The 14300-nt window shown below is 40.1% G+C and overlaps 1 protein-coding gene across 4 annotated transcripts in view; it reads right to left on the reverse strand.

Annotated features, from left to right (window-relative positions):
• The window catches only part of LOC131432736 (uncharacterized), a 127922-nt gene that overhangs the window by 53735 nt on the left and 59887 nt on the right, over positions 1-14300 (reverse strand). For all 4 annotated transcript variants that reach the window (XM_058599217.1, XM_058599218.1, XM_058599219.1 and 1 more), the window contains exon 3: positions 850-1050. In XM_058599217.1, coding sequence (XP_058455200.1) covers positions 850-1050 — 201 coding nt within the window. The remainder of the gene's footprint in view (positions 1-849; positions 1051-14300) is intronic.

Raw genomic sequence — 14300 nt, forward strand, 5'->3', positions numbered from 1 at the left:
ATACACATTAATATCCAAGTGTAATCTGTTATACCTCGCTCAGAAAGTATAATCTCCACCTACAGGTTCGACACTAACATCCGCCCGATTCTCTCGATCACCGTCCCTGTCCACCATCTTCATTGGAACTAACAAGATCTTTTTTTGTCACTAACTTTTCGTTCCCCCTTTCCCCGTATCTTCACCATCTCGATGGCAACTAATTAGATCTCTGTAGTTTTCAGACATTTTGTTTCCATACCCCCTATTTACCTCGGTTTCGGTAAATATTGACTTTTTTTCATTCTCTTCGTAACATCACCATCACCGCCTACGGTCCTACGCTCCAGTCGATGTCCAGCATGCGGGCCACCCGCCGGGCCTTCGTAGCCTGGGGGTGTTTCCCGCGGACCCACACGAACCGAAAGGAGGCGGCCATAGATAGCGCCATCTGGAAGTCATGCCATATTCAATTCACCGACCACTGCCGAACGCCAGCTAAAAGCTTTTTTCGAAAATTCAAGACGACATAATGATACTATTCTAGTTTTAAGTTAATCGTTAATTAAGATTAGAAAATACCTTTAGCATCTTAGAGTTTAAACAGTGTGCATAATAATATATATTATACTATTGAATAATAAAAAAAATAGCTGTAATTGCTCATTATTCTCTGGTTCACCTAATTTATATAATTTCGTTTCCATGAAAGTACCACATTTCCGCAATACCATGACTGATTAAATATTTCTATTTTAATTTGAAAATTGACGTGGGGCATTGAAATTAATTCATCACTATGTTCATTTCCATCATCTTCGTTCTCATGCATTCATTCAAAGATTTTTTAGGTATATGTGAAATACTAACCTTAACTTTTGGACTGACTAAATATAACAATGGATTAGCCTTTAAACGCTCGGTTTCATCTATCTGCCTCCGTAATTCTTCTCTTCGTGCAGAGCCAAGAATTGACACTTCTTCTCTGCTCATGGTACTAGTAGCAAACGGAAGCTGCTGGACATCCGGTAGAGACTTTTTCCGGTGTAGAGCGGTATTTGCTGGAATTGTCTAATACAGTAGACAAAGTTAGTGATAATTATATCAATCAAAAAGACTAATAAAAATTTATGACGGTAACAATATATTCAAGTCTATAAACGAAAAATGATTCTTTCAAATGTTTTATCACTACAATAACAAAGTACTGCTCAATGCCCCTGGCATCTTAGAGCTTACGCAGTGTGCCTTAAAAATTATATTATTGAATAAAAAAGTACGGGTGTGTAATGTTAGAGACAAAACTGGATGTCGTGAATACGAATAAAACTGACACGATTTCTTTACACTTTCGAATTCGAATTGATAGTTGATCGATTGTGTGAATTGCGAAACTTTCCCCCTTTTCGCTACTAAAATTTTCAACGATTTTTAACGTCGATTATCTCATTTCGGATTTGCATATTTCATTGAAAGAAACTATCAAGATGCTGTACAGGATTCATTTCTGCCTTTTAGAAGGACCAAATTGTGGAATTCTCTACGATATTTAGCACAGTTTGGAACATTTTTCTCGAACGATTTTCGCACAGCGAAAAGTGCACGAAGCAAATCAAATTATTTTGGATTTTCACTAAACTGATGATTTCTACCTTTGATTTGCAAAAAAGTAATCTTAAAAGTTCTTTAGATAACATTTAGAGCCACTAGAACGGCTGATTTTATATAATGTTGTCCACTTTTCGTTTCTGGTTTTCTTTCTCTCCAATGCAAACGACCAGCAGCTGATGCAATCGTTCTTGCTTGAATTGAAACTAGCTTTGCGTACAAACCGACACATCCGCTCGGAGTTCCAAATGATGCGAAACTGGTTTAATGCGTCTTCTCGCCTTGACGACCGGAAGGCAAACGAGACCTGTGCGCAGAATTGCCAGGTTGCCGGATTTGTCTGGCAAATGCCAGATTTTTCTCGTTTCGCCAGACACTCAAACCAGCCAGATCTTTTGCCAGATTTTTCAAATTTTCCCAGATTTTCCTAGATTTTGTCAGATCTCGCTAGATTGTTACGGTTTTGGCCTCTATACGATAGGTGGAGAGACCTTGTTGTGCTCACTGAAAATGAAGACCGATAAAAATTTCCTTGTATATAGTAGACCCAGACAAATCCAGATGAGCTTTTGAGTTTTGACAGATTTTTGAAAAAACAACCTGGCCACTCTACCTACACGTTTGAGGTTTTTAACCACGCAGAATTTGTGCTCTCCAATGCCGCTGTTTGGATGCGTCTTCTCGCCCCGACGTCTGCTTTCATCCGACGCACAAGAAGAAATGATCGATTTTCGACCACGGTTTCCCTTTTATAACATTCAGTTGAGGATATGTGCCTGACTACCTTAAACTCGTCGTCCTTGCGCGAAAAACCCAAGCAAAAGTAAAGAGTTTTCCGTGTTATTTTAAAATTTTCAGAAAAATTAATTTTTGAGTTGTTAGTGGTTATCTCACACTTTTCAAAATATTATCCTAAATTCCTGATCATATTTTCGATGAAATAGTGAAAGAATTATGTTGCTGCCATTAATACAGGTCGAGATTTTCACGATTAGGTTCTGCCCATTCTTCCATACGACTAATTTTTAAAAGGCGCCCCATAGTAAAGTAAGTCGTATTCACGACAAAATATACTGCTCGCTGATATGTTATCAACCAATTAGATCTCTTCTTTCTATTTGTATTATTATTTATTTAATAATGTAATTTTTTTAGGCACACTACTTAAGCTTCTCTATTTGTATGTTATCATTCGTGGAAAGAATTTTGTTGAATCGCAACCATTGTAGTGTTCATATTTAATAATATGAATATATATTCACAAGCATGTAAATTATTCGACTTATTTGAATGATTTCGAAAAGCCAAGTTTCTCGGTATGTGATAGAGAAATGATGAACTTGTTGTCTCATAAAGAAGGGATAGGTAATTGTGGGGTGTATGCATGACTTGATAACTGTACTAACGAAATAGTTTCCCACCATTTCAGTGATGCGTCAGTCGATAGCGAGACATCGCACAGTGATGCCTCTCCATACAAAAGTTGGTAAAAACCATAAATACGTCGATAAACGTCAGATGGATGATTATTGCCTTGCTCATATAGAAAAACTATACAATCACGGCAAAAACCGACTTTTGAAACGAGGCCCGGAGGGCCGAATGTCATATATTATTCGACTCAGCTCGACGAGCTTAGCAAATGTCTGTGTATGTGTGTGTGTTGCAACCAATGGGTTCCAATCTCACAAAAAAGGCCCAAACCAAAAAAAAAGAAAGTATATGTTTCCTTTAATTATATTATTTTATTGAATCGTTGAAATAATAATTAGAGAGTGATCTAAGGTTAGTTAAAATTAAATATTCTACGGGCAAACTTTTAACTCTTTTTTGGATTGTATACGATAGAATAAAATTGGAATGTTTATGAACTTAATTGAGAAAAAACTCGTTAATTCCTGATAATTATTAGCTAGGAGCGAAACCAAATCAAATCATTTAAAATCACTCTCTATATGAATATTTAGGAAATAAGCTAGGGTAGGATAACCGTCAATTTGAAATTTGTCGCAGAAGCTATCTGAGAAGGAGTTTACCTGTGGAAGTTGGCGTCAACTGGATGCTGCAGATAGAGATAGTGCGTTCTATTACTTTCTGGATGAGAGAGTGAGAGTTCCGGTTTGGAGGCGGAGAGTCAGGGATATAAAAGGAGGTGGTATGACTCAACACGGTCTCTTTTTTGCTAATAGCAAAGTTCGACATTAGTATGTCGGGATCGCGGTTCCTCGAGCGCGGGTTTACTGAAACCGAAACGTTACATTCGGGCGAAGTGATAGTGTGCCACTATTTGAAGTGATAAAACAGGTGGGATTTCATGTAGTGAGGTCAACAGGACCATAGAAAAGCGCGACTATATGGATCGGCAGTGAACGGGTCTTAAAGTTAGAGATCCTATAGTCAGTCGCATGCCCGAATTTCCGTTCTTAGTAAGAAATCCCTCTCCCGAAATAAAAGTTCGGATAGTGCACCGGTAAAATCTACTGTCCGCTCGAGTACGCCTGATCGTACATCAACACACGATCTCGCTTTCCGTCGAGTGTTCATCCCGAATGGGTGAGCAAACTTTGTCGATTTTCCCCTCATGGTCGACAAATAATACGTCTGCGGACGAAGACACGTGGAATGGCCTCATCACTCAGAAAGGCCTCCAGATACCTCCGTTTCATTCCGGCACCCGAGACCGGTGCTGTATAGGAAGCTGTGGAACCCAACTGTCCAGCACCACCATCACGACCGGCGAGTCGCTCATTAAGGTATGTGAGAACTCTATCTGCTGATCGCCCGTTCGGCTCGGACCAGTCAGTCCGGCAGCTTCAACTCATCAAGGTGCCCACCCTACCGACGGCCGCACCATGCTAGCCAACGATTAAATTTTGTAAATATGTATAATATAATTCGATATTTTGATTCTTAATTTCCCAACTATATATATTTTTGAATACTAATTTTCTTATAAGTTTAAAATAAATTTAACTAAAGTGAATTTAATTAAAATATATATTTTGTTTAGCTTAATGATATATTAATAATAACATGCTACTGAATGATACTGTGTTCGTTATCAGTGACTCCGAGAATAATTATTGTGAGGTTGTTTTTGGTGAGAGAATAAGTGCCAATGTGTCGTTCCCTTCTCTAGTTTGCCCTGTGATTGAGTACTTTGTCGAGCTTTAACATTCAAGAAGTTATACCCGAAAGAGGGAAACTTACAATTGGCGCAACAGCGTAAAATAGAACACAAAATATTTCATTGAAATATTTTTTTATTTGTGAAGGGGAGGAACGATAAATTGGCACCGCATTTATCGCGTCTGTTTAGACTCGGTGAAAAAATCGTTCTCGGTGACGTTATTGGCATATCGATGACTCACGTTAAAAAATTGACAGACTTTTGTGAGGTTTTATTCTGTTGTTTTTGTTTTCCCTCAAGAGCTTTCATGATCATTCTAGGTCGTTTTCCGTGTTTAATTTGAAAATGGAGTCTTACGGCACTTTCCCGGGGTCACTCAATCGGGACAAAACGTTTGATAAACGGTATCAGGATATTCGCGTAGATTTACTTACTGATGATGAATTGGCCTTCGAGATATCAGTTAGAGAAATTGCAGTGGAAAATGACCGATCGCAAATGAGAAGATATTTGAGAGCTAGATTGAGAGTAGAGAAGAAGGAAAGAAATAGGAGCATGACATTGAAGACTAACCCTCTGGTTCAGGTTGTATTGTGTAAAAAAAAAGTTAGAGGAAATAGAGCAAATTTTGCGGGAAAAGAAAAGTGATAGCCCGCCCGCTTGCAAAGACCGTCTACTTCATCTCGGTGCAAGGACACAATTAACCTTACACTATTTACCCGATTGCGTAATAGATGATTTAGTTTCAATATTTGCGATTATGGCTGATCACCTCTATTATTTTTATAACAAGGCGGTTACTTTCCATTCTTCGGAAAGTTCGGATGAAGAAGATGATGAGTGGCAAGAAGAAAATATTCCGTGTTTAGCCGAAATTCTCGCACAAACACCAAAGGATTTGGAAAAGTTATAAGTAGATGTAAAAATTTTGCACAATGAGTTAGAAAAGCTAAAGAAAGCCGAAGAGCTCGAACAGGCATTGAGAAATACAATCGCCGATCTAGAGTATCGTTTGCAAGAATACCAGGTCTGTAGAACTTATACTAAAGAAAAACAAGTTCAAACAGAAGAAAGTAGAGAGTCTCTTTTACCAACCTCAACAATTTCCTCATCAAATACATGGCCATATGGGCAATCAACTGTGACTAGTAATCAGTGGTGTTTTAGCAATCCCATTCCCCTCGGTGTAGGTTTCGGAAACACTAACTCATTTCCAACTAGTGGTTACGTTCCGACCAATTCTTTCAATCAAACAATACCCTCAGTATCAATTCAGCCATCGTTATTTAATATTACAAACACCTCGGCAACATACCACCCAGGCGGAAGTAAGGCATTTATAAATTGGGGAAACTCTACGGCAACCGTACCACCTCACTTTGGTGAATTATCAACATCCGACTCAAGACCGGGCGAACAAAAAAACCCATGGAGTTTCCAATCGCAAATACCCTCACAACACACCCTTCCAGTATCTAAATGGGCGATTGATAAGTATGCTGGAGACGATCAAGGACTATACTTGAATGAGTTTCTGTTCTAAGTTAAAAATTTAGCACTTTCGGAAAGAGTTTCTAGTGCGGTACTATTTGATTCCGCCATACATTTATTCACAGGGCCGGCATTGAACTGGTACCATTCGATGAGGTCCACTGGTCGGCTCTACAACTGGGATCATTTAGTTATGGAGTTACGGTGTGCCTTCCTGCACCCGGACCTCGACAACATGATAAAAATGAAAGTGAACATGCGTAAACAACAACGGAATGAATGTTTCCTGTCATATTACTATGACATGGAAAAACTTTTCCGATTTATGAGTGGAGAAATTTCAGAAGATGAAAAAATGAAAATAGTAAATCAAAATATGCGCAGTGATTATCGCAAACAATTAACGTTTTTACCTATTTACGATCTTCCATCTCTAATCGCTGCAGGAAGAAAAGTGATGCAAATAACTTTTCCCTGTATAATGAATTGTTTGGTGAAAAAACTAGTACTGTGGCATCATTTCAAGAAAAAAAAAAGCGGAAGCTAAGAGACCACCAACAGGAGTTAGTAATAATTCCTACAATCAAAATTTTCAGAAATCTCAAAATCCAAATAATCCACGAGACTCTGACAACCCCCGTGCTCTTCAAAACAACGGTCAATCGAGCCGAGGTTTTCAGAAAAATAACACGAGTGAACCCCCTTAATAGCGCGGGTCACACTACGCATGATACCGCGGGATACAATACAACAAGAAGGTTGTCAAATACACCTTCAGCCCTGGAGAAGTTGATTGATTCTTATAGACCTCTTGGAATGCATACATGTTATAATTGGAGAAAACTGAATCATAAACACGAAGATTGTCCCGACCAAAAGAGAGTTTTTTGTTTAATTTGTGGGTTCAGAGGTTTTGAAACAGTTAACTGTCCCTACTGTAAAAAACGGCATTCAGACGGATCAAAGTCGCGGTTCGTCCACTCCAACTACCCGCGCATAAATCCCGATCAAATTAACCACCTTGAAGAAAGGGAAATGACTACCGAAAATATGTACACCCTCCCAGAAGAAATAAATTAGATTACACTATCAAGTAAGGACGATAACCGTCCATATGTTCATCTTAAACTCTATGGTATCTCCACTACTGCTTTACTGGACAGTGGGAGCCAGTTCACGTTGATAAATTACACAACTTACAACAAATTAAAGTCTAAGTTACGACCTTTAGATCACCCGATCATTTTGAAGACAACCAGTGGTGAAGTTTTAGACATTAAAGGGCTCCTTTACATACCTTTCACGCTAGACGGTCAGACGAACATTGTCAGAACGCTAGTGGTACCCCAACTTGCAGTAAATTGCTTGTGTGGAATGGATTTTTTGTATAAATTTAACATAGTTCCTAAAATGGAGTATACCGCATTCGCCGAAGAGTTGGAATCTGCTAAAATGTCTCAGGATTCAACATTGAGTCACGCAGAGCAAGTGAGAATTGACCAAATCAAGCAAACGTTTAGTTGCTGAGCCAGGTCGAATTTCCGCCACCCCATTAATATCTCACAGTATTGAATTGAAATCGGAATGGCTAGGTAAGCCGGCCGTCGGAAAATTAATGAGAAAACCGTTCGAGATTCCTACCCTTTGCCCCATCCAGGACGAATACTTAGCCAACTTCCTCGAGCCAAGTACCTCTCGACCATAGACCTGTCAGAGGCATTCCTTCAAATCCCCCTGGAAGTGAGGTCACGCAACTATACATCGTTCTGTGTGCAGGGTAAAGGGCTGTTCCGGTTTACTCACCTTCCCTTTGGATTGATAAACAGTCCAGCGACTCTATCTCGTTTAATGGATCGCGTGTTGGGATTTCGTGAACTGGAACCGAACGTTTTCGTTTGCTTGGACGACATAGTCATAGTGACGGAAACGTTCGAGGAGCATGTACGGTTACTTTCAGAAGTTTCGCGGCGTCTCAGACAAGCCAATCTAGCCAATAACTTGGAAAAGTCACGGTTCGGAGTATCGGAACTACCATTTTTAGGGTATCTTCTGTCGACAACTGGACTGCGTTTTATTCTTGAAAAAATCCGTCCGATCGTGGAATACGAACGACCGGTAACCATAACCAAGCTAAAAAGGCTAATTGGAATGACAAATTACTACAGGCGCTTTATCCTAGATTTTGGTGGGATCATATCACCCTTAACGGAATTACTTAAAACAAAAAGCAAAGTGATTCAATGGTCAGAAGAGGCCGAGAAAGCTTTTAATGCCATTATGGAGCGCCTGATCACAGCACCGGTTCTGAGAAGTCCTGACTTTAATCGGGAGTTCATCATCCAAACCGGTGCCTCGGACGATGCCGTCGCGGCGGTGTTATGTCAGAACCAAGATGAAGAAGAACATGTTGCATCGTATTTTTCTCATAAATTAACAACTTCTCAGCGGAACTATCATCCGGCGGAGAAGGAAGCGTTAGCGGCCTTGCTGCCATCGAAGAATTTCGAATAAATGTGGAGTGCAGTCATTTCATTAGTGACTGCTCTAGTGCTCTCACTCATATACTTACCACTTCCTGGAAAGTGATATCACGCTGTAGTCGGTGGAGTTTGAAATTGCAGCAATACGACATGACAATCATCCATCGCAAAGATAAAGAAAATGTTGTAGCGGATACATTGTGACGAAGCGTTGCTGCGATTTCAAAATCCGCCGAGTCCACGTGGTACACCTCGCTAAGACAAAAAGTTCAGGAAAACCCTGACGATTATATCGATTTTCGCGTTGTGGATAATCAAATTTTCAAATTCGTATCCGCGAGAAACGATCCATCTGACGGACGCTATGAGTGGAAATTAATTCCCTCACCCGAGAGTCGGTTAAACGTAATCAAATCTAATCATGACGAATCTATGCATCTCGGCAACGATAAATCTCTTGCCCGAATCCGGCAACGATATTTTTGGTCAAAAAAGTATAAAGAAATTATCAGGAATCAGGAATCAGAACAAATTGGCTCGAATGGCACGTTCCCCTTGATATTTGGAGATTTGTGCCTTGCCATCCATATTATTTGTTTTCATCATTTTCCCGATGTGTTAGAGGGAGGGATCGAAGGGAAATGGTAAGGTTTGGACTAGGAGAATGGGGGAAATTGACGACACAAAAAACATAGAAAGCAGAAGTAAATTCTGCACCCCTGAGGGATGCTGAACAATCTGCTGGGGATCACATTTAGTGAAAGCAGAAGTAAATTCTGAACCTTTGCGAGGTCCCGAACAGTCTGCTCTTAAAGCCTATTCAGGTTTGTTACTATGTACGTTTTTCTGATGAACGATACGTACATAGATTTTCTGAAAACCATAGTTCAGACGGAATTTTGTTTTCTCTAGAAGGCTCATTGAGTCATCGTCGATACTGCAGAAAAACATGCGTTTTCCCACAGTAACCGGACCCGCCTTGAGTAACATCCACCGATTCAACAAAATCCCCGGATTTTGCAGATCTAATCTCATCAGAACATCGGATTCAGCCAACCCTTCCTCAGTATCCCAAGGAATAGGAAGGCAAACCCGATTTTGATGTAGACTGTAGGGTTCAATAATGAACTTACTATCGCCAGCCTGCTGGTTTATCAAACCAAGCTTCTGCTTGAGCCAGGCACTGCTCATCTCATTCTCCGGAGAGAACCAGACGATGCCGTACCTAAGTCCACAGCCTTTGAAGCTTGGTATAAACTCCGTAGACGGCGTTGTGAAGAGACATTTGTTCAAGTCTCTTAATAAATGGGCTTTCAGGTCCTCAGTGAACATACCGTTCAACATCCGGACCTGAAAGCGCTCAGTTTGTTCGGACAAGTGGCCTCTAGAAGCAGAAGCCGCCTTTCCGAGAGCTTGTCTTTTGCGAATCTTCTTTTTTAGATTTCGCTCAAAGTTTTTACCTTTGTCTTCGCCTTCTGTTTCAACGGTGGAAGGCGAAGGACCGGGTTGAACATCCATCGCAGTCTGACTACTCTCGAATCCATTCCCTCTGACTTCCATTTTCTGGTCGTTCCGACACTTTGTGACGGAACTCCCAGGTTTCTGGCCATCAGACGGTTCGGAATGAGAGCAGTCAGATGATTGGATGTATTTTGTATCCATTTTCCGAAAAATAAAAGAGAAAAAAGCGATACGAATTTAAAGCGTGAAAGCGCGCGAGGAAATACTCAACCTTTCGCTAGTGCGATCCAAAGTAAAAGAAAGCCGAAAGTCCGTTCCAAAAGAACAGAGTTGGATACTCACTAATACTTTAATCCTAATTAGGTAATCCCAAATTCTATGGCAGAGAATTTGTACGCAATTATATTCACAAGTAAATATAAATGCTTCGTATGGACGAGTGTGACAAACTGTCCAAATCTACACACACTGACCAAAGATACACTTGAAGTGTTAAATCGGAGTAATAAATTGTACACACAGTGGTGCAAACGTTCGAGACATGCTCGGCAAACCTGCAGCCCAACTGAAAATCCCAGAGCAGCCCCCCCAAAAGCTGTTATAAACCAACAGAACAATAAATACCACAGAGGTCAAAGTGCAAAAATGACATCTGATTTGCATCCAGTGCACTGTCTCCACAGCCAAGGGAAAAAGGAAGCGACTAGGACATCAATTTGAGCAGCACTGTTCGCGAGCAGTTCCCAAACCGTCCACACCGCGGTGTACAATTTAACACTCCTGTATCTATATAGAACAGCTAGCGCTGGCTTACCGCGCAGATTCCCTGCATGGCGCCAAGTAGTAAAGGGATATAATTTAAATCCAACGATCACACAGCGACAGATCGTGTGAAGATGAGCCAAAATGCTATTTACACATATAGCGAGTGCCCAAACAAAAAAGTTTGAAACTTTACTATCTTACCGGTATTGACCAGTACAAATAGTTTTACAACACCAGTTGCGATTGAAAGGCAACCGATGGGTGTGTATTTTGCATCTGTCACATACCTAAGTGCCCAAAGGCACCGAATGTAATGTGAAGATAGAGTGCAAAAACATTTATTTTTCCTCAGTGACACACATAGGAAGAATAAACTTACCTGAATGGTATGAGTTCATATCAAACCTGTATACTAGCCAAAGGGCTAATGGAATCCTATATACCGATGTTTGACCGGCAATATAATAAAAACACAAACACTGGCTTGCGAAGACGCGATGATCGAAGCGACCATGGCGAAAAAAGATCAGCAGCCATCAATTTGGCTGATCGGCACTTTAAAATATGCTGTTTCCAGCCACTAAAATGCACTCATTGCATCATTATAGGGTGCGACAACCCTTTAAAAACACTGAAACCACTTCTATAGCTTCCACTCGCGCAGTTTTCACTGTTTCAACCGACTTTTATTTCGGAGGGTGTTTGTGGTGTTGTGTCCACTACCCGATCACTCACTACACAACGAAGCGTTGCTGCGATTTCAAAATCCGCCGAGTCCACGTGGTACACCTCGCTAAGACAAAAAGTTCAGGAAAACCCTGACGATTATATCGATTTTCGCGTTGTGGATAATCAAATTTTCAAATTCGTATCCGCGAGAAACGATCCATCTGACGGACGCTATGAGTGGAAATTAATTCCCTCACCCGAGAGTCGGTTAAACGTAATCAAATCTAATCATGACGAATCTATGCATCTCGGCAACGATAAATCTCTTGCCCGAATCCGGCAACGATATTTTTGGTCAAAAAAGTATAAAGAAATTAAGCTATATGTGCAAAACTGCGACACATGCAAGGAGGTAAAAGGGCTGTCCAGTCCGGTCACACCTCCTATTGGAGAAATGCGATTGTCTGACCATACGTGGCAAATTATTTCTGCTGATTTTGTTGGGCCTTTACCACGTAGTAAGAAAGGTAATCAATACCTTCTCGTAGTCTCTGATATTTTCAGTAAATGGTTATTATTACAACCCTTGAGACGCCTTGATAGCGCAAAACTTTGCTCACTACTGACAGAAACTTGGTTTTATAAAAATTCCGTTCCAGAGGTAATTATTACCGATAATGGTGCGAGCTTTTTATCTCGATACTTTAAAAACCTGTTGGAGAAATTTCACATCCAACATTGGTTGAATTCGCGTTACCACTTCCAAGCTAACCCAGTGGAACGCGGCAACAGAACTGTAAATGCTTGCATCCGAACCTACGCCCGGAATGATCAACGATTATGGGACACACGGTTGACCGAGATAGAAGTCATTCTAAACACCAGCTCATCGCCGAGCGAGGCAACAAATCAATATATCCACGGGAGAAGTAGAGAAAGCGAAAATAAACCACTTTGGGGCAATCTATGACCAAGTGAAAAACAATTTAGTTACGGCTCATAATACTTGCCGTAAACAATAAAACCTTCGTCAGCAAAGATTTCCCAAGGCTTTCCAGGTAGGGCAATTAGTTTACCGTAAAAATATGCGACATTCTAGTGCCGTTGCTAATTACAACGCTAAATACGGCCCACAATATTTGCCTTGTAGAATCAAAGCTAAGATTGGCTCTTCATCGTATGATCCCGAGGATTTGGATAAAAAATCCTTGGGCATATGGCCGGCAGTTCATCTCAAACCTGGTTGACGACTTCGAATTTAAGAAAAAGCGTCACTGGATAGTTAAGATTATTTGCTCCTTTCTACTATATTTACACTAATACCTGAAATCAGTGTCATATTGAGATAGTTTGTCCGTCACAACTCTACGCTCAAAACCTAAAAGCTCATCATCACCCATATATTAATTCAGTTAGGTTATTTCTGTGAATTAGCATTCTCATCCATTGAACTGGATGTTTGTAAACACGGAAATCCGTTCGAAACAATCCTTTCAAGATTAGAAGGTAAGGTACCAACTGTCTCTAAACAGGAATAGACTCAGTTAATAAGATTGAGTTACTGTGAGTAACGATCACCCAACTGGCGGTTATGGAGTGATAGTCCTCCACGCACAGTTACAGTTACAGTTACACAGGACGCGAAGCTAGATCGATTTAGAATACGATCATCGGGATATTAATGCGGAACTCTACCCGATTAGAACATTGAGAATAAGACGTGGCACTCATTTGCCACACATCGATGTAGGTTGAAATTTATAGTAATAAGTTCGCTGATAGGAATATTAGTTAGGTAAACACAGATAAGTACGAAAACGAGTGAGATATGAGTTAACGAGTTAGTATTCAGAGGCCTCTACTGTGGAATGATTGGGTTAGAATAAATGATAAGTATGAGTGTGATAGATATACAGTAGAAATCAGTGGCGGATAACGCCTATGATATAGGTTTTGGTTTTGTTTTGATCCCATCGTCCTGTACCGAATACTAAGAGAGTTTTTTTAAATGATCTGGTCGTCTCATTTCGAATGCAGGATAGTGGAGGTTTGAATATCACGAGCTTACAGTCTCACTTAGGGTTTATCTGGACAGAGAAGAGATCTGGCAGCGAGTTGGTGGATTTTTGCGTGTGCTGTGTAATTGATATGCTAGAACGTTCTCGAGGAGATTAGAGTAATCCGATATGAACGTTTGACAAAAAAACATTCGTTTTTTTTTATCCCGGCCCGGGGTGTATTGTAACCAATGGGTTCCAATCTCACCAAAAAATGGCCCAAACCAAAAAAAAACTATTTTAATCCACCTAGTGGTGTAATCATGCCTTTCTCATATTACTCATTACATCATATATATAATCGTGAAATTCGCAAAAACAACTGTTTATTGAATAGAAATAGGATAATTTGTTCGGATCTAATCTCACAAACTCTATTAAACCTGTTTACCCTGTAGTTCCGGAACCGAAAGTAGTATCCACAACAAATTAAGGAATTCCGTATGAAACTGTAAGACTTTACTTTTGAATCTATAAGTTTGTGAAAATCGATTTGGCCATCTCCAAGAAAAGTAAGTGAGATCCTTTTTGCAGTTTTTGATCACTATTTCCAATTTTTCCGAAACCGAATTTAGATAAACGGAATAGCCAAAGTTGGTTCGTTTACTACAGTTTTGAACGTAGTTAAACCGATACTTACTATCTCATGCTCTATTTCGA

This window comes from Malaya genurostris, chromosome 2, assembly GCF_030247185.1.
Source record: "Malaya genurostris strain Urasoe2022 chromosome 2, Malgen_1.1, whole genome shotgun sequence".
Lineage (NCBI taxonomy): Eukaryota > Metazoa > Arthropoda > Insecta > Diptera > Culicidae > Malaya > Malaya genurostris.